This window comes from Limanda limanda, chromosome 20 (assembly GCF_963576545.1).
Source record: "Limanda limanda chromosome 20, fLimLim1.1, whole genome shotgun sequence".
NCBI classification, from domain to species: Eukaryota; Metazoa; Chordata; class Actinopteri; order Pleuronectiformes; family Pleuronectidae; genus Limanda; species Limanda limanda.
The window spans coordinates 21,942,319-21,964,146 of NC_083655.1; the positions used below are offsets into that span (position 1 = coordinate 21,942,319).

The 21,828-nt window shown below is 39.8% G+C and overlaps 1 protein-coding gene across 1 annotated transcript in view; it reads right to left on the reverse strand.

Annotated features, from left to right (window-relative positions):
- cubn (cubilin (intrinsic factor-cobalamin receptor)) overlaps window positions 1-21,828 on the reverse strand; it is a 78,156-nt gene continuing 56,328 nt past the window's right edge. The window contains exons 51-67 of the mRNA XM_061094226.1: window positions 19,734-19,883; window positions 18,848-18,969; window positions 18,438-18,663; window positions 16,952-17,139; window positions 15,099-15,255; window positions 14,670-14,819; window positions 14,251-14,436; window positions 13,636-13,765; window positions 12,976-13,193; window positions 12,507-12,706; window positions 12,213-12,375; window positions 10,374-10,582; window positions 3,623-3,767; window positions 3,194-3,375; window positions 2,623-2,788; window positions 1,764-1,999; window positions 1-197 (exon numbers count right to left, since the gene is read on the reverse strand). Coding sequence (XP_060950209.1) covers window positions 90-197; window positions 1,764-1,999; window positions 2,623-2,788; window positions 3,194-3,375; window positions 3,623-3,767; window positions 10,374-10,582; window positions 12,213-12,375; window positions 12,507-12,706; window positions 12,976-13,193; window positions 13,636-13,765; window positions 14,251-14,436; window positions 14,670-14,819; window positions 15,099-15,255; window positions 16,952-17,139; window positions 18,438-18,663; window positions 18,848-18,969; window positions 19,734-19,883 — 2,936 coding nt within the window. The 3' untranslated portion in view covers window positions 1-89. The remainder of the gene's footprint in view (window positions 198-1,763; window positions 2,000-2,622; window positions 2,789-3,193; window positions 3,376-3,622; window positions 3,768-10,373; window positions 10,583-12,212; window positions 12,376-12,506; window positions 12,707-12,975; window positions 13,194-13,635; window positions 13,766-14,250; window positions 14,437-14,669; window positions 14,820-15,098; window positions 15,256-16,951; window positions 17,140-18,437; window positions 18,664-18,847; window positions 18,970-19,733; window positions 19,884-21,828) is intronic.

Below are 21,828 nucleotides of genomic sequence, written 5' to 3' on the forward strand. Positions count from 1 at the left end.
TTGGTCAAAGATAAATGCACAGTATGATTAGTTCATCGTGTGTCTCTGTGTCTGTGTCTGTGTCTGTGTGTGTGTGGAAGGGAACTCTCTCAGCTGCTCCAAGTGAGTTTGAACCCTGAAGGCAGAGTGGAATACTCGGCTTGGAAAACGATGTAGACTTGATGGGAGGAGGCTGTGAATGGTGCGATGTTGGTTTCCTTAGGAAACAACAGAGAGACAAGTAGTAACTAGTAACAGGCTTCATACTATCAATCACACATATTGTAGACAAGTATCTCTAAACCTTTTGTTTAGAGATACTGTTACTGTAATTTATACTCTATAACTTTCAAACAGATAAGGGTTCCAAAACTTAATATATGCACTTATGTGAATCATTTGGTTAATATAATGTCCATAAATGGACACACAATCCATCTTTCTGTTTTGACAGTTTAGCTCAAGTATATGGATAGTTTGTGCATAGAAGTCCACATGTACATACACTTTTACTCTCTTCATTATTCAACGGTGTGTTTTTGGTGTAACATGCAAGAAACCTTTGAGGGCCATCTCCTATTTAGGGATGCCCACATGTGGAAAGAAAAGGTGTGTTTTGGCTCAATAAGCGCCTATTGAGATCTTTAATGAAAGCTTTTGTTGTGGATAGCCTCACTCTTGCGGTGCATTTAAAAGTGGACAGTGTTTCTCATTAATTACTTTTATTGCAGTGGCCTGTCATAGTCTAATATGTCTGGCCATAATTTCATAATGATCTACATTGTTTTTACGCAACTCATAATAACATAAAAGATGTTTAACTGTTTGCTGCTTCTTTATAAAGCTGTGCACAGAGCCCCTCATATTTGCTTGCTCTCTTCGAAACATACTGATGTCAATTAGCCTGTGAAGCATCAAAACAACCTTAAAGTTGTTACCGTCCTTTGAAATCAAATCCTTGTCAGTCAACTCTTGTCTTGTCGTGATCAGAATCCAGACTAATCACTGATATTAAGTATTTTACAAATAAGGGTTTAACAGAGAAACTTTGTAAGTTCAAATGTTTATTTTTCATTTAGTGGTAATTTTGTATTTTTGCATGTTTATAAGTAAAGTTAATATATTAAAAGATCTTATGAATTGAGAGGCAGAAGTCCTTTCTTTTTTGAAGGCAAGAAGCAGGTCATACAAAGAGCAAAACGATATGATACTAACCAACTTACCACTTATAAATATATAAATGAGTGGTTATTTAAGGGTGATTCAATGAATATCGATGGAACTCAGAATCCTGTTAAGCTTTAAAAAAATATGTATATAAGTATGATTTCAGCCTCCTTTTAGCTGACTACAAGCTGTTTTGCTTTTGCTTTTTTGGTAATTAATGCATCAAATGATGTTGATGGAACGGTTCTGTTACAGATGTTAGTCAACAAAAAGTTCCGTACAGTGTGGCCATTAAAGTGTATTGAAGTGAGGCTCAGCTCATTCAAATCCTAATGTATCATTGGCTAACCTTCGCCTCCATTCACTTGCAATTAGTGTGAACGAGGTGGAGGATGAAACATTTGCTTTCTGTGGCAATGCAAATTGCAGTGCGGCTTCAAGTTGAGTTCAACGTTGGTGAACCTTGACCCATGATATTTGCTTCACATTCACAAGTGTGACCGTGTCCTTAACTTGAAGACATCCCATTTTTATGGCTGTTAATCACTAATGTAAATATCATTCTTCAGTCTGCTCCATTACAGCTGAGGTTGTGACTGCTTGGATAGGTTACATACCACTCCACAGTAAGGTCCAACAGGCAGCGAGGAGGTGTCTGGTCCATCATACAACTTCAAGAAGTTACTCTGGCAATTTCCAATGTCATCAATACTGATCTGGGCAAAGATGATCGTCACCACACGTCCTCTGGATGCCTTAATACTCCATTCACAGTGGGTATTGTTTGGATAGGTGCCAGGGTAATTAGGACTTGCGAATGAGCCGTGGTCTCCAGACAGATTACCACCACAACCTAATACAAATTAGACAAAGATGCTCAAGCTAAAGAAGTGGTAGGGTAAGTTAACATCAAGTCATTAACCAGCTCTACTGTTTAAGAGCAATACTATTACAAGCATTAATAACCATAGAAAAACAAAAATGATCTAACGTAATAATAATCTCTAAACACAAAAGGCATATAAAATAAAATCCTAGGAAATAAACAATCTGCAATCCACTGGTAGACAAGTAGAAATTAAATTATGTTTTTTTTCTAACCTCAGATCTAAAGCTGTTAAAGATTAAATAGAAATAAACACAATATAAATAGTATGTATTAAACTGCAGAATTTGAAAGATGTAAGTGATTAGCAACTAGTGTTGGATCTCAAAGAGGTCCTTGTAAGGTCGATTAGTATTTCTTTGCTTTGATTTTGAAAATTCATTCAAGGCAAATCTTTTCCATCCGTCGTTTGAGTGCCTCCTAACCCTTAACCTATTGCTTTATCTTTAACTTGGGTCATATTTTTATTCAGTTTCAGATATTTATATTGCTAGCAGAAACAGTTTTCCTTTTTGGTTGAAATTACAGCTCTCAATGTATGTATTTTTCATGGAACATGTGAAATACTTTGTAAAACAGTAGATTCTGACCGTGAGGCGAGGATGTCCATGTGACCTCAAAGCCATCTCGTGCGCTGGAGAAGTCACTCTTGAAGCGCAAGTAGAGCAGATTTGACTGTGGAAAGATGGGGCTGGGCAGGGTGCTGCCACAGAACCGACCAATCAGTGGCGAGTCTGCTGTACTGCCGTTACGGATCTGGGACACAAGGATTTGTGATTTACTGAATAACCGACACATCACATATAAAGCCCACAATAAACAAACCCCATTATATTATTTAAGAGGTCATGGCTCCCGATTATCCCACACGATGGCTTCACCCTCTAAATACAGCCTCAATTGTGGTTCCCATACTCTATAAGAGTAGAATATGAGGTAAATCTTCAACCAAAGGCTCCTCTACTGTGTAACCATCTCCCAGTTTGGGTTTCAGACACAGACACACATTTTGCATTGAGCTCTTCTCTTTTTGGGTAAATGTGTGCGTGTTGTTGAGATAAACAAAATCCTCTCAAGTGAGGAAAGTATGGAAAACGTGCAGATCCTAAAAGTTGAATGTAGTTAATATGTGTGTGTCTGTCCATTTGCTGGTTGTTTTACCTCCAGAAAGTCAAATCCACAGTTGCTGTGGCTCTCAACATCAAAACTGTTAAAGAACAGTGAGATGGAGTTGTTCTGTGGTGCTTGCAGGATGATGGTGCAGTCCACGTTGTGGGGGTAGATGTCCGGCCAGCCTGGACTCTTTAGGTAGCCATATTCTTGTTCATAGGTTCGACTACAGCCTAAAAGACAACACCATAGTCAGAGCTCCTATTAGGAACTTGGAATTTCAGTACACATTTTTTTAATCTGTTGATTATCCAGAGAAAAATGTACTGAACTGTTAGAGGAGAAAAGACAAACATCATATGATGTTATTTAGTACTTTCGGTGACCAAACCTTTCAACAGAGGTAGCACTGTTACAACAACATTCACTAAATTAAAAAAATATTCATAGGACTCCAACAGGTAGACTATGTGTACGTACTGGCGATCTGATAGGTGAAACGCAGGCCATTTCCTGACATGAAGCTGTCAGATTTGAAATACACATGGAGTGTTCTGGTGTTACTGTAGAAGTCTGGTGGATGACCATCAGATGCACAGAACTTGAGTGACTGGCCATAGTCTCCCTGGAAAAAGAGGAAACAAACAATGAATGTGATTGAGGTAAATTAGATTGCTTAGAAGATCAAAGGGATCCATTGGAAAAAATGTAATATAAAATAACTCTAGTGATGTTTTTGTGTAATCATCTAAAATATACAAATTTATGTTTTGTTAACCCTAGAATGGGCACTTTATATTTAAATTAGATTAGATTTCTTTATTTATCCACACAACGGGGAAATTCACTTGTTACAGCAAATAAGAGTAAAGAAGCACAATAAAAAAAGATCACAATATGTACACTATTAAACTACACGTAATGAAAGTTCAGAAACAAACAAACAACCTGCAAAACAGACACTGTGCAAAGCAGGTACTGGGGAGAAAGTGGAATGATGTAAGTGTTATTGTAATGAAAACAAAAATATTATAAGTAATATTGCAACAGTAGTGACCATGATACAGAAAATAATTAAAAAGTAAGTGACCATAATATAAATAATACTACAAGATAGCATGATGGAAATATAAATATTGCAATGTAACCATTATAAGTGACCATGATATAAATATAGATGTAAAGTGTTAAATATTATTGTGCATGGTAGTGATCTGAGTAAAAAATAAAAAATAAATAAGAAAAATAAAAATACAAATACAGCTATGGTGAGAGGTTGAGTGGAGATAGAGATAATAGACAGGGACTACAACATTATCAGGTGGTGCTGGTGTTGTAGAGCCTGACTGCAGCCGGGATGAAGGACCTGCGGAACCTCTCCTTCTTACACCGTGGGTGTAACAGTCTGCTGCTAAAGGAGCTGCTCAGGGACCCCACATTGTCATGAAGGGGGTGAGAGGTGTTGCCCATGATGGACGCCAGCTTGGCTAACATCCTTCTGTCCCCCACATCCTCAATGGAGTCCAGAGGACAGTCCAGGACAGAGCTCGCTCTTCTTATCAGTCTGTTGAGCCTGCTCATGTCTCTGTCCGTGCTACCCCCCCTCCAGCAGACCACAGCGTAGAAGATGGCTGAAGCCACCACAGAGTCATAAAAAGTCCTGAGGAGAGCCCTGCACACTCCGAAGGACCTCAGCCTCCTCAGCAGGTGGAGGCGGCTCTGGCCCTTCTTATAGAGGGCATGTGTGTTGTCAGACCAGTCCAGTTTGTTGTTGAGGTGAACACCCAGGAATTTGTAGTTCTCCACCACCTCTATGTCCAATCCCTGGATGTTCACTGGTGTTAAGTTGGATGCTTTTTTCCGGAAGTTCACGATCATCTCCTTCGTCTTGCTGGTGTTCAGCTGAAGCTGGTTGAGCTCACTCCAGCTGACGAAGTCTGTGATGACCGCCCTGTACTCCAGGTCATTCCCCTCAGGAACACATCCAACGATGGCTGTGTCATCAGAGAACTTCTGGATGTGGCAGTGGGTGGTGTTGTGAGTGAAGTCGGAGGTGTAGAGGGTGAAGAGGAAAGGGGAGAGCACCGTACCCTGAGGGGCACCTGTGGTGCAGAGCACCACGTCAGACACACAATGAGCGAGCCTCACATACTGTGGTCTCTTGGTGAGGTAGTCCGTTGTCCATGCAGCCAGGTGTTGGTCCACTCCCACGTTCTCCAACTTCACTTTGAGCAGTGAAGGCTGGATGGTGTTGAATGCACTTGAGAAGTCAAAAAACATGACCCTCATAGTGTTCCTGCTGTCCTCCAGGTGTAGCAGGGATCTGTGCAGCAGGTAGGTAACTGAGTCGTCCACCCCAATCCCAGGCTGGTAAGCAAACTGCAGGGGGTCCAGCTGTGTGCCCACCAGCAGTCGTAGGTGTCTCAGGATAATCCTTTCCATCGTCTTCATCAGGTGAGATCTTCCACAGTGCTGGGACTTTCTCCAGGCTCAGGCTTAGGTTGAACAAATGCCCTAAATACTTAAATTTACATCGGGAGCGAGTCCACTTTACAGACGCCGCTATGTTTTTTACAGTAGTGCAAACTGGACAAACTACAGCTTTTGAGTTTTTATGACAACTGAATGCTACCAAAGGTTCTCTTTCATGTTTTGAAGGGGTGGGTGAGGTGAGGGGTAGTCAGCTGCAATATGCACATTCACCACTAGAGTTCACTAAATTCTACACACTGAACCAGCTCTCTGCTCCCCTTTTTTTTTTTTATCTAACGTGATTGGCCGATCCTCCTAATTTCTTTACAAAAACACCCCATCAAGAAAAAAAGGGGAAAATTATTACAGATTCAGCTGCAAATAATGAGGACAAGCTTATATTTGCTGCTTATCCTGCTCTTGTTATACAAAAAACAGAGTTGGCTAATTAGATCTGTTGTAAGTAATGTATTTTACTGCTTTCCCTGTTGGCAGTGATATACTGTGGACAACGATGGGGGTTTGAGGCCTAAAACATCTCTGAAATATGTAAACGTATGAAAGGTACCACAATCATTCAGACACAATGGGCCTCATTTACTAACAGTGCGTACGCACATATCTGTGCTCAAACCGTGTGTATGAACATTTGACGGACAAATCTGGGATTCATCATAATGTTCCTACTTAAATTTGTTCATACTCTGGGAATACATTTTTTACTTTCTCAGACCATGCGTACGCACAAATGTTGAAGGCCCGTTTAAAAAAAAATTTTGTTAACACACACCCTTTTAACTAAATGCATAGTATATTAAAACTCCATTTATTTAATTAATAATAGTAGTTGGGAGCAATATAAATTTACTAATGCATTGACCAAATATATTAAATAACTATGAAATTGATGCCGTTGTTATGGTTATACACACACACACACCATTTCCTGCTGCATGTTCAATCAATTAATACATTTTTATTTGTATAGCCCATATTCACAAATCACAATTTGTCTCATAGGGCTTTAACATGGTGTGACATCCTCTGTCCTTAACCCTCAGCAAGAGTAAGGAAAAACTACTAAAAACCCTTTTAACAGGTAAAAATTTAAAATACCTAGAAACCTCAGAGAGAGCCACATGTGAGGGATCCCTCTCCCAGGAAGGACAGAAGTGCAATAGATGTCAAGTGTAGGAAAACATCATCGGGATTAAAGTTTTTAGCAGCATCGATGAGGGTAAACATTTTTGAAGGATATCTTCAATACTATATGTCAAGCAGTCCTGCTTCAGTCATAGTCTCTGGTCGGCAGCCAGCAAGATCACGATCCAGCATCAGGATGGGATCCACTATAGTCCACAGTCATTGTCCACTGCTGCCTGTTAGGATCCATCATCAGCTGCCGCCTCGGCCGTGGTCCACCACCATCCGATGCCAACACGACAAAGGATCCGCTATTCCCACTATGATCAGCCGGCACGATACAGAATCTACCAAACTGGATTCCCCTGCATAGACTGGGAGAGAGGTCGGGTGGTGCAGTTGGGAACTAAGTGTGTTAAGGATTGTTTTGCTTCTTATGCCCAGAGGCCGTCCCTATTCCCTGTCTCCCCTGAGCAGGTAACCATGGATCAGTATGTTAGCAAGTCTCTGGCGGCAGGAATCATCAGATCCTCTTTGTTGGAGCTGGATTCTTCTTTGTAGGCATGAAGAATGGTTCACTTCACCCATGCATCGACTACAGAGAACTCAACCGCATCACGGTTAAGAACAGATACCCTCTTTCGCTAATGGCATCTGCCTTTGAACTGTTGAAGGGCGCAAAGGTTTTCACCAAACTCCATTTATGGAACGCTTTATCATTTGGTTAGAATCAGAGAAGGTGATGAGTGGACAACAGCTTTCAACACTTCCAGTGGTCACTATGAGTATTTGGTGATGCCTTTTGGCCTTACTAATGGACCTGCGATTCCCAAGCTTTGGTCAATGAGGTACTGAGAGATATGCTTAACAATTTTGTTTTTGTATATCTGGATGACACTCATATTTTCCCAAAGTGCTACAGAGACTCCTTGAGAACCAACTTTATGCTAGGCTGAAAAATGCGAATTTCATGTCCCCTCCACATCATTCTTAGGTTGTTATAGCTGAGGGTGAAGTTAAAATGGATCCCAGTAAAATCCAGGCGGTTGCTGATTGGCCAGTGCCAAGCAATCGCAAACATGTACAACATTTTTAAGGGTTTTGCTAATTTCTACAGACGTTTCAAAAGACATTTTAGCACAGTAACCTCTCCTCTCCATGATTTCACCTCTACCAGGGACTCCTTGAGCTTCCTTTTCTGGTTTGGACCGACCACAAACATCTTGAGTACCTTTGTTCCCCCAAAAGACCCAGACAAGCTAGATGGAACCTCTCTTTAACCGTTTCAACTTTATTGGTACATGTCAAGCCAAATGCCATGTCTTGCATGTTTTATCCTGACTCTTCTCCCAAGGCTCCCATTCCAGTTCTAATTGTGTGGTGGGAGTAGTCTCCTGGGAGATGGAGGAGAGTGTGATTCGTGCCCAAGAGAACCTGCAGGTTCCTGATGGGTGCCCAGACAATCGCTTGTTTGTGCCTCCTCAGCTTCATTCCGAGGTAATCCACTTTCCATTTTCTCGTCATCCAGGAATCAAGCGCACCTTAGTCAGGGTTCAGGCAACGTTTCTGGTGGCCTAGCATGGAAAGGAGATCATGGAGTACGTGTCGGCCTGCCCTACTTGTGCCAACTGCAAACCCTCTCACCAGGCTCCAGCTGTTCAGCTCCCACTACTGGTCCGACATCGCCCTGGATTTTGTAACCGGGTTACCTAATTCTGAAGGTAATACCATTATACTCACTATCATTGAACGATTTTCGAAGATGGCTCATTTAGTTGCCCTGCCCAAGCTTCCCTCTGCCAAAGAAACCGCGGAGGTGATCTTGTCCCACGTCTTTCGCCTGCATGGATTCCCCAGAGACATCGTTCCGGACCGGGGCTCCCAGTTCTCTTCACGATTCTGGAATTCTGTAGTTGGGTTGGGTCCAAAGCCAGCGTCTCATCCGGTTACCATCCGCAATCAAATGGACAGACGGAGAGGATGAACCAGGAGCTGGAGACGGGACTTCGATAACTGGCCGCACAGAATCCCTCATCCTGGTCCAAGCAGCTCTTCTGGGGTTGAGTATGCACATAATTCACTGCCTTGTGTATCCACTGGATTTTCACCATTTCACTGTGTCTTTGGTAACCAGCCTCCTCTGTTCCCGACCCTGGAGAAGGAAGTCACTGTTCTGTCTGCCCTGTTGTTGATTCTCTGTTGCCGTAACACGTGGTATAGAGCCCGCCAGACATTATTAAAAGCATATACAACATATAAGAAGTTTGCAGAGCTCTCATGCTCCAGAGTACAGGGTGGGGCAGAAGGTTTGGTTGGCTACTAAGGACTTCAACTTCGGCCCCTTTGCAGTGTCCATGTTTTCACTCCTGTGGCTGTAAAATTAAAGCTACCTAAGTCTCCCAAACACGGTGTTGAGTCTATAATCTGCAGGAGGAACTCTTCTGTCTATAGTAGTGTGTGTCTGTGTGTGTGTGCGTGTGTGTGTGTGTGTGTGTGTGTGTGTGTGTGTTCATTTCTGTCCCTCTTCACACAAACTGATAATCAAATGTATTTAGTTATTAATCGATGTCGGATCATGACTCCAGATCGCTCCCGTCACTTTAACCCTGATGTCCTGACTGTCCGCGTCAAGTTACATCTCGTGTTTTGTAGTAGGTTTAACATTCAAACAAACACAAAGTAAACGTCAGTCCTGTACGTGTCCAAATAACTTGTAATCAGTGCTGGTGTTTATTGTTCAAGTGCAAAGTGATGCAGGTCAGAGGAAGCAGGGGGAAGCAGACTCTAACAGAGGCTGGACCTTAAATGTGCGTCTGTCCTGAAGCAGCTGTGTTAGAATTATTCAGCGGAGTCCACCTCAACGTTGCGATGCATCCAAGAGACATGTCCACAGCTCTAGTGCTCAGCTCTGTTCAGGACACAGCATTCAGCGCCATTATTCAAGCCCAGGTTTATTTTTTTTTAAAAACATTGTCACTCTGGAGGACACGCTCCATAAAAGTGTGTCTTTTGCATCTTCCAACTCAAACGCCTTCTATTTCTGCTGTTGTGAGATTCTATAACTTCAACTGTTCAGCACACCACTCTCTTCATGACAAACGGATGTCCTTATATGGAGAAATAGAGGAGTGGCAGTATGCTAATTGCAGAGAGCGGCGATGCGCCTATCCATTTAGAAAGATTCTGATTCACATACATACGCATGGTGGTGAGAACCAAATCACACGTCAGGAATCCGGCGGCGATTTGCGCACATACTTATTTTCTACGGCGAGTAAGAACATATCTGCGCACATGTTAGTAAATGAGGCCAAATGTGGGTACATTTTTCCGGCGGGCTTATCATTGCTCAGCAGCTCGATGAAGGCTACAGGATTGGTAAATTGTGTGTTGTGCTCTTTTTTTAAGGTTGCTTTGCAACTGCGCCTCTCCCCCCAATAAATTGTATTGTATATCATGCTCATTCAAAATGGCAAAAAAAAGTTACAGTTTCCAACTCGGCTTGATCTAGAGGACCTATATAAAGAGCAGTGTTGTTTAAAGGTTATTGACCAAATTACAAAACTGGGGTTGTGTAGATTCAACACCTTCTGGTACAGTCACTGTCTTTACTCACCATAGGCCAGTCCCTCATCTCCAGGAAGTTTGTGGAGCAGCTCTGGCTGGGTTGGAATGCAAAGTTCTGGAATGACAGCTGGATCGTTTCCTGGGCTGGAGCATCCAGGATCCAGCGGCAGGAGGTGTAAGGAGGATAGGCATTGGGGAAGGAGGGTGAGGTCAGGGTCTCCATGGTGGTTGATGCATTCAGAGTCCCGCCACAGAGCACTGGTGCAATGCAGACACATTGAGAGGTTTGGTAAACAGTGTGGTTTATAAATCTATATACATAAATACTGCATCACTGACTTTAGACCATGTTTTAGTTGGTCGAAAGCAGAATTGCTTTCCACTCTCAAGATTGCAGTGTGCCAGATGGGATATTCACAACTGTGTCAATCTTAAATGAGCAAAGATACTCACATACTCAACCATTTTTGACAATGACTCCTCAATTAATTTGTCACTGCTTCTCCCTTTCTCTATTAGACATTTTCTTATGTATAAATACTTTAAACATTGACCCACTTCTCCATTTTGTTACAAACTATTTCTTCTAATCAATTGTAAATATGTTATTTTGTTGATGTGTTCAGTTACAAGTGGCATATATTGCACTTCTGTCCGTCCTGGGAGAGGAATCCCTCTCATATGGCTCTCTCTGAGGTTTTTTCTATTAATATATAGATATATATATTTGAAGTTTTTGTAAAGGGGTTAAAGGCACAGGATGTCGGACTTTGTTAAGCCTGATGAGACAAATTTAGATTTTGTGAATATGGGCTGTACAAAAAAAATTTGATCTATTTTGGTTATTTATTTTTTTTAAATACTGGACCATGTAAAACAGTTGAGTCATACCTTCAAATACAACAGTCAAATTCACTTAGAGCTTTACAAGTTTTATTTCAAATATTACCATTAACTTAAGGACTGCCTTAGGGCCAATAGAGAAAATAAATAAAAATGTGCCCTATTATTGTATAGCCCCTGTCAACTGCACATAAACTGACAGATTAAGGAATGTATGCCACTAAGGCTACTTTTAAACAATAAATAAAAGGTAAATTAAATAGCATGAATAAAAGTTTACTTAGAATATAAACTTTGAAATAAACAAAAAGTAGGCTATGCTTCACTGTTGTTTGCATGTAGGATATGCAAAGCTAGTGCTTGGGTATGTTTAGATTATTGTGCAAAAACAAGAGCTGGTCAACATGCTCTGGGGTGAGGTTGCTCCTTCCCCCCATATATCCACCCTTATAAAACCAATAAATATATGTGTTTTTTTAAAAATTTTAAAAAAAGATTTGGGAGGCAGCGTGGCGATTTAAAAATAGTCATTCACAAGAATCGCGATTCGTAACTGAATCGATTTTTCCCCCCATCCCTACTTCCATCCCTACTCACTACTAATATTCACTTTACTACATCAGTACATACTTCAAGCTTTCCTACTGTACTGAAACTTTGGTGTTGTCCATCAGTTGTCGGCACCTTTGCAGGATACTTTTCAATACTAATAAGTATTGAATAGCAATATAAAAATTACCAACAACAGGATGAAAATATCAGTTTTTTTTTACGTCATGTATTCAATATAAGGTGATTACTGTCATTACAATTATATATTCCCCCAAAAAATGTGACAAAATACAGGACTATAACACAATCCAGTATGTCGACTGTGTGACTGCAAGATACAAATCTGTGTCAAAATTTGACATATTCAACATGTATGTTGCAGCTTGATGGTTGCTCTTCTTGTTTACCACAGCAAAATGGATTTGAACAGGCAGGAAATAGAAGGGGAGAACAATTCTGACAACAGAGAGGGAGAGAAGAAGAAGTATCTTACATGGAACAGCTCTGTAGGTAGCATTGAAGCCTTGAAGCTGCACAGAGCTATCCGTGACAAAATGAATGGTCAGGAAGTTTGCACTCGAAATAAAAAAGGCAGGAATGGAGTTTCCGCAAAATGTCCCAACTAGAGGGAAATTAATATTGTCACCATCATACACCTGGTAGAGATAAACAAATGTTAATGAGAGTAACGGTCAAAGACATAGCATAGCATATGTCGTGTGATAGCCAGAATTAATTTAAATGATGTTTCAATGAAATAATATCACAATGGCTGAGAGTTACACACTTTGACATAATCATAACGGCAAGGAGAGGAGTTCTCCAGCTGGAAAGAGTTGAAGGTCAGGTTGATAGCCCTGTTGACTGGCATCTCAATGGTCCACAGGCAGTCCATCCTTGGCTCATAGCGTCCATCCAGGTTTGGATCTGGAGAACCAAACATGCCCAGCGGCATGGACAGGTAGCCACCACATCCCTGTGCTGCACCTGTAGGCCATTGAGTAACAAACACTAAACTCTATTCTTAATATCTGCTATATTATCTACAAGTGGCAAGTCAATGCTGCTGTACTGAAACTGTCTGAGAGGCTCAAATAATTGAATAAAAATACATATAACCACAAAAGTCAAAATCTAAATACCACAATTTCTACATTACATTTCCTTAGCTTGTAGTTTATTGTGTGACAGAATAGCTGCAGAACCAAAAAAACTTCATACTCCAATGGCATCACAAATACAAAACATACACCTACCAAGTGTCTCACTGTAGGTAGCTCTCCAGCCAATCCCATTCACTGAGGCATCTGTCCTAAAGACAATAAATAACTGGTTGGTAGAGGAGCGCAGATTGGGTGGTAGCACTGCACCACAGTATTTCCCCAGCAAGGGCGACAGGGTGTCCTGTCCATCAAAAACTGCCACAAAGTCATAGCGACAGGAAGAAGATGCCTCCAGATGGAAGGTGTTAAACCTATGGAGATTGGAAAAGGAAAGCATGAAGCACTGGGAGGAAACACTGCTAGGCTTTAGATCTATTTAAGGGTATTACAAGCTCAAAAATCCTGATTCAGAGTCAAAGAGTGACAAATTACTAAAATGACCCTATGACCCCTTTTTTCTATGGTCACTTCTCTGTTCTCCTTGTCCCCTCAGTCTCTCTGCCCTCTTCCTTTCTCTTAACATGGCTCATAGATTCATCAATATCAGTGTAGTCTGGAGTTTATATTGGCCTCTAAGAGGATAAGACTTCAACATTTTAATGTGATGGATATAGATGGATTACACATCCCTACATCCTTCCACAAAAATGACAACATAATATCCTTGTTAAGGTCACTGCCATTGCGCTGGTGGGCCACAGTCTGCAAAAAAGTGATTGTGGTGTGATTTCAGTATAGTCTCTATAGTCTTACTTGAGATCCACCACTCTGTCTGTCGGGACCATTATATGGTAGGTACAGTTGATGTTGTGGTGGTAGTTGGTCATGGAGAGTGCTGGACTGCTCACTGTTCCCATAGTGCTGTTGAAGAGACCACCACATGCTGCAGACAGACAGACACAAACACACAGACACACATTTAAATCTGTGAGAGGGACAAGTTTTTTGTTGCTAAATTAAAATTTTGAATGTTAATATTTCATTTGTAGTGCAAATTAAATTGTTAAAATGTTTACGGTTTTATTTACTTTTCGGCTAAAATCATCTTTAGGGAAAGCAAAATAAATAAACAAACATAAGTTGAACTTATAGAAGAAAGTATTGCTGCCTGCTAATAACATATCTGCTTTAACAGTTATCGTATTTAATTTCATTATTATTAAATGTCATATTGCTCATGCCTGACAGAGACAAGTTTTGGTTACATTGCAACATTACACTGTACAGCTGTAAACAACATGATAACAACATTAGCCCTTAACACACACTTATTGCTGCAATGTTGAGGAGCTGAAACCCAAGAATTTGAATCTTTTATACAGGTATAATGTAACAATAAATCTAACAATATTTTTCTCTTTTACTCACGAATGGCTCTGTATTCTGCCATGAAGCCACTGTAGTTAATCACAGAGTCAGAGTAGAAATGGAGTAACATGGGACCAAAGGTGGAGAAGGACCCTGGGATGTTTGTGCCACACAACGTAGCAATAGGAGGGCCACTTGTAGCCAGGCTGTAGATCTTCAGCCCATCATACTGACAGGTAGAGTGTGCTAAAAAACAGACAGGCTTCATAGTCAAACAACTGCCCGTTGGTTGTCAACATGAGTGAGTACAAACATCTACTTTTGGTTCAATGTCCCAAGGTTGGTCCAGGGTCCCAAGGCAAACAGGCAGATCCTAAAGTTCCCTTTTGATTTATGCATATTGTTTTATTTTTTTGTCCTGTTTCTCACATCTGAAGGTGATTCTGTGTGTATATATATTGTTAATCCAAAACACTTGCCTTCAACTTGGAAGACCTGAAAAATGACGACGACCACTGTCTGTTCTCCAGCATCTATGGTGTAGTTGCAGTTGGACCTTTCAGGGTAGTCAGCTGGATAATTTGGAGAAACTACACGTCCGTTGGGAGCAGTGAAGTTTGCGCCACATCCTGATGAACAGAGGGAATCAGACTTTCTTTGCATGTTGTTGGGCTGGCCGCCTCGTGCCTCCTTCAAACAACTTAGTGACATTAATCAAAGTTCAGCCTGTACATGCAAATAAATCAGACTTGGAAAGTAACTTTCAAGCTATAAAAGGGCCTTCACTATATGTCATATATTCAGCCCTCTTGTGTGATAAAATAATAATTCTAAAGAAACCCAGACATCTAACATTCAATGCCACACCATGACCTCAACATGAACTATCTTGGCTGCCTGGTTCTTACTGGTGCTGTAGGTGGCAGAGAAGCCTCTGCCGGTTGCTTCTGTAGCCTGGAATCGGCTTGTAATGATGTTATATGGAGTAATGATAGGGCCTGGGGCCACCGAGTCACAGCCTGTTGACAGCAGAGCCTCAGGATTTTGGGTCTGACCTGACCACACCTGTTGGAAAATGCACACATAATTGAGAAATTGTTGACCAATAGAACATTGCTTTCTGGATACATGTACTACACAGTTGAACTGTCCAAATTTGTGGGAAAATAGAAACTAACTAACCAAACAACTACTATATTTGTCAGCTTGACCTCTGACATCTACTTGTATTTTCTTCTTTTGGCCTAAATCTCTGATGAAGCCTTAATTCGTCACTTTCCTAATAGTTATCAAAACAGTTTATGAAGCTGTTTTTGCATCATAATGACTTATCATGGCCGTTGGTTACATGCTGGTCAACCTCTGGATTGTTGCCTACATCTCTCACAGTCTCAGTTCTCTCTTTTTTTGGGTAACATCATCCAGATCCGTTATCAAATTCACCAAAGAAGTCACTTGCAACTAAAAATAATAAGGGTAATTATCAAAAAAAAAAGAATTCCCTGTGCCTATCTTGTAATCTATTTTCGTTAATAAAAGTAAACCCTTTCCTTTTGGCCAGTGATGATTGAAAACAATGCAAAAATAAATCCAGTGAAGTCCAAGCTATTATTCACTGTGCTGTTTGCTCTACCCTTCCAAAGCACATGCAGGCTTTACCGCAATTTTGTTCCCAACACCACTGCAATTTCAGTGATTGTATATCTAATTATGAAATTATTAATAACTGTTAATATTTCAAGCAGCTCAAGCAGCTGACATGTGATTTCTAAGTATTGTTCCATATGATGGAGAATAAAACTGATTAAATAAATGAGTAATTCTTACCAGCCGTGTAATCCACTGTATCATCAGTTACATAAAACTTATGCTGAAGTCCCTTCTATCACTCTCTGCTCTGTTACCATAGATTCTCTCAAGGACGCTTGAGTTCCTTCTACTGTCTCTAAGGAGTGATGTTACACACTGTCAACCACAACTATGCTTGATTCTTGTTGTTCTGGGTTTGTACCCTCATGGTTGAATGCACTTATTGTAAAATCGCTTTGGATTAAAGCGTCAGCTAAATGAAATGTAATGTAATGTAAATATGCAACTCTGTGCTTGACTGCATAACAATTTATTAAATAGATTAATTGTCAAACAGATTATTTTGTAAATTACCAAGCGTGCTGGGTAATGACACATAAAAAACAGTCTACACAGTGGCAAAAAACTTTTTTCTCGTATAACTCTCGCAACCATGGTTGTCAAAAAATAACATGGTAGGATCATCAGCATGTCCAAGAGATTCAGAAATGAATCCCAAACTAGTGCATCATGACATGCCATGACATGCCATGTTTGTCAAGTAGATGAAATTAGTTAAAGGAAATGGCAAATGGACCATTGATTTTCACAGCTTTAAATATGCTCATCTATGATAATACATTATATGATCCCATCCAATTTCAAGGTGCACTGCATGTGTACCCTGCCAGCTGGGCCATGATAATTTCACTGTGTGCTGGGTAAACTCCTGGTGCACTGGGCAGTACACACTTTAATGCAAAGTGAGTCACACCACTGTTTTCACAAAGATGTCAATAAGGTTTAATATCCTTCAGTTTGTATTTCTCAAGCTCTGGTCAAAAGCTGTTACTATAACCTTGTGCTGTTCTCACTAAAGTAACTGTTATGACAAGCTTTTAGAATCGAGCATTATCATTTAATAAAGGTCAAACTACTGACCACATGTTTTAGTTTAGCTTGATGCTGGTACCTTGATGTAACCGTTCTGACAGGTCCCAGTGTTGTCTGGAATCTGGAAATCACTGTTGAAGCTCATCTGCAGATGGTTTCCCTCATGGGCAATGATCTGCCAAGAACACTCAACATTGGCAGGGAAGTTCTGAGGATAGTTTGGAGACTTGATTGTTCCAGAGTCAGCATGGATCACCCCTCCACACCCTGGCCAAAAACAAATACATGTGATTGTGTAATGCGCAAATAAAATGATCACAAGTAATATCAAAAGCTTGACAAGCAGTAATCTCCTATCATAGCATTTTTATATTTTATATTTTCAAAACAGAGCTTGTATAAGCCGATGTCTTACTGAAATGTCAATGGATCTCCACTGTGCAACAATGTAATTCATCATAAACATGGGATTAGTACACTACTTTGTCTTGGTGGAATTGGACTGTTACCCCTTTCAAAATATTCTGTCGTTAACAGTATTTTTTTAATGCCAAGCCTTTTTGAAAACAAAAAAAAGGTGTGCCTAAATAGTTCCTAAACCTTTTCTCACTGATGTTGCAGTCAATGTTAAATTAGTCTATAGAGAACATGGACCCTGTGTTACAGTAATACTTTTACTAGTAAAATATTATAAATAAAATTCTAGTAGTATTATTACAGGTACCACTTCAAAAAATAAACAGAGCAGAGCATTTGTTCAAGCAACCGACCTCCACCCCAGCACATCCCAGTGAAGCAATAATATATTTAATTGAATAAAAATGTATTGTAGCTATATGCCAACCGTTTTGATTTGTTTGCTGTCTTGTATCGTCAGTTTTAAAGGCCTGTTATACAGCATGCCCTACTTTTTTACCAGTTAAACTTAGGTTATCTTACTGGTCCCCTCTGTATTTCCTCATTAATAATGATTTGTCTCAGAAATGGTACACCAAGTGGTAAAGTACGGGCCCAGTGGTTTTTACAAACATTTTAAGTTATTAATTACTTCTGTGATGACAGATTTATTTTTGCACCTCTTTTTTGACATGCCAACATTCTATTAAGGTCTACTTTTTGAGCCGTGTTGCAGATTTTTCTTTGGTCTTAATGGCTTGACTCAATAAAAGAATTTATTCAAAAGATGTGCCTTGTCATCACTTTTAAACAGGTGTGCCTTCAATTTAGCCCATAACTATGAACTCCTAGGCTGCAGTAAAAAAAATCTTGCTAGTTTGAAGCCTTATCTGCACTTACCAGTGATAACCCTGAGATTATCATAGCAGCACACATGCAAAGTCTAAATTTGTTTGGGTTTAAAAGAAAAGTTATATTATGAGTTACTTTTGACAGGAAATCAAGTAATAACATTACAGTTTACATATCTTTTTTTTAGTAAAATGTCCAACACAGGCTGCGTTGATGAAAGCATTGAGCTAACTACAGCAATGTTCTAAAGCATGTGCGTTTTGTATGTCAGGGAAAGAACAGGCACGAGCATGTTCATTTAGTCAGTGTTAACTCACCTGACGAATCAGCCGACCAGGAAGCTGTAAATCCTCCTAAGGACACGCTGTGGTCTGCTAGAAAGACGACAGCAAGTTTGTTGGATCCTGACTGGATGCTTCCTGGGGAGGTGTTCCCACAGTACTGGCCGATAATAGGGGAGCCAGGGGATCCTCCATTGAAGATGGTGACAGAGTCCCAGCCACATGTAGAGTGGGGCTCCAAGTTGAAGTAGCTGAAGGTTAGCTGCATTAATACAGTGGAGAAGGGATTATAAATATAATTATAATTATTATTGATATAGATATCCTCTGTTGTTGCATAAGTTTCATGATAAAAGCAAATATGGGAATGAAATGTTTAAACAAAGAACAGTCAGTATGCCAGTCCACAATCCATTTATTCTTTTTGATGGGTGGTACAAACTTACCGTAATCGTGTGGCCCACTGGAGCCTCTAGCAGCCAAGCACAGCGACTGGGGTTGGGGTAGATACTGGGGTAGTTAGGACTGGATAACACCCCTCCCTCACCTGACTGCCATCCTCCACATTCTGCAGAGACATTGATTAAAAAAATCCCAGGGGTATTAAATAAATCATTAACCACAGTGGGCAAATAGCCTCAATGAATTGTATGTATATATTAATCATCAATAAAACTATGTTGGAACTTAAACTTAACAATGCATTTTCAGGAATATATATGTATATATTATTTTTCTGTTTTCCTGTGGAGAAGATATCTGCGGCTTGTCATCCCTCCTCCACATCTCTGCAAATCTAAACACATATATAGCACTTCCCTGCTTTATATGCAAATAAGTCATGACTATCATTTGTGATCGCGAAGACTAAATGATGTTGTGTCGCAGTGTGTGTCTGAGTGTTGGTGCTGAATGAATGAATACTTGAATCAATAAAGAAAGATTTTAAATGTATCAGTCATTATGTGGTGATTCATGCCAACACTATTTATGGTTATTGGCCAAATGGGAGTGTAGAGCACTTTGCACAGAATATCTTCTGTGACACGATTCTTGATTTTACTGTTATTTGTATGACCATCTCGTTATAGTGCTTTACTTAGATGTTTTTTATAAATTTTATTTGAACAGTACTTCAGTACTGTTCAAATAAAATGATCAGAATCAGGTAAAGATAGATAAAAAAGTGACCAGAGGAGGGTAATCCCACCATCCCATATGGCATACCCCACCCTGCATATTAGGATGGCATTATGAGTACAACTGTGATTAAAGAAAAGTAGATATACCCTTTGGAAGATGAAGTTAATCAAGGATTAGCATTTTGTTTACCAGAGAACAAGTATTTGGCCTTGAAGCCCAAGTCTCCCTGGGAGGTGTCAGTCTGGAATTGGACCCAGAGTTCTGGTGTAAAGACCACAATTGGAATAATGGGGGTGGTCTGCCCACAAAACGTGGCCAACAGCTCCCCGTCTGCGTTACCTGAGGGAAGGTGTAGAAGGTTATACACATATACAATACAAAGACTGTGTACTGTAGAAGCCATCCATTACTTCCAACCTGTTCAACCAATGAGTCACTAAATAGTTTAGAATGTTCAGAAAGATGATCTGGACTGGGATTGATTATTCCTTCTTAAAGAGTTAACCAACCAGTTACTAAAATCCTTGAAGCTTTGACTCTTCACTTCACCCTTTCTCCAAATCCAAACCAATATGTGCCAATCCTCTATATAAACAACAGACCTGACAGAACATTTTTCCAGATCAGCAGGCTATTAAGTCATCCTATCAAAAACCACAACACAGCAGTCTTCATTTAGTCTGTGCCTATTACTCATCCAGTGTCTATACAGGGGTATGAACTGTTCATGTTACCACCTCAGCTGTGCATAAAATAACGTATGGTAGCAATGCAGAGTGATAGTAAAGGCTGTACTTCTGCATCTATGCAAAGCTAGCACTGGACTGAAGATCCTTGATGGTATTAGCACCTCACAACTCAAATCAGAGTTAAATTATGATGGATAATAATAGATAATAGCACTCAGGGCTCAGATAGGACTCCCCAGATAGGAAAGGAATTTAACTAAACTACCAGCAAGGAGAGTGATAACTCCAATGTTAACATATAACGTTGCTGATTAATGATATTTACAGCATGGAGTAGAAATGATAAAAAGGTCTTGCAGTTTTGGTTTGAAATGTCACAAGTGGTCAAATTCAGAATTTGTATATGTAAAAAACTTCTTCAGGGTTAGAAACAGTGGAGAGAAACCTCAGTGTTACCACTTGCTAATTCAAATTAACATTATATTTGTAGCTGCTGCTGATAATTTAGTTCTACGTGAGCTAGTCTCCATATTGCACTGGCCTGATAAACTGCTGATAATACTGGAATTTTGAGTTAAACCCATATAACTGAAATTTCCTATTTCACACTCTCCTATTTTATTGGGTGTTAGAAATTGTTATTAAACTTAACACTGCATCTTCGGGCTCTGCATAATCTGCTTTGTGTAAATCTACACTCGACATTTCAGCGTTACCTTTATTCACAACATATTCATCAAACTTTTAGGAATGCTCTTAAATACCAAGTCAAGCGTATGAAAAGTCTTGGTCTTGGCTGAGAGTGCGTAATAAGTCACATTAATCAAGTGACTTATTCCATATACAGCTTAGTGTAAAAGTAGTTTTTAAGAGGGATAAATCATATACACAAGCACAGACACATGCACACTTTGAGCCGACATTGCATATTTATAAAGAAACAATAAATAAATTGATAGCTTTAACAATAATTAAACAGTTACACTGAAAATAATAAGAGACAAGGGGGAAAACAACTAAAAAGAAAGAAAAAAAATAGGAGAAGTCTAATATGGTGCATTTTCTTCGATGTGATGTGTGGGGTTTACCTTGAGTTGTAGGTAGGTTTATTTGTCACTGAAAATATTTTTGGGCTCTTACCCAGATGTCATCATCTAGTTATCCAGATAAGTATTTTGAATTTAGGGTTTAAGCTGTGTGATACCTTTATCTTCCCAGGTTATTAAAATTAAAGTTTTTTTGTCCTTAAAAGAAATATAGATTATCCCAAAGAAGTGTGTATTTGCAAGGTATGTGTGTCAAGTGCATGATTTTATTAGCTTTCCATCAGTTGTCAGACCTGTAGCGATGGTTGGAATCTTGAAACAGTTATGACATTTTATGGAGGTGCTGGTAAACAGCAGGATTGAGATATCCAGTTATTTGCATTATCCTTGTTCAATATCTACACAAACCAATTATCTAAAGAGTTGAACCATTGGTGGCTGTGCTTGAATCATTTAAAGGTTTCCGGTAATATATTTTGGATTATTTTGTCATCTTGATTATTGAAATTCTTCGGATTATTGAGATTGGTAGATTTAGATTTAGTTGAG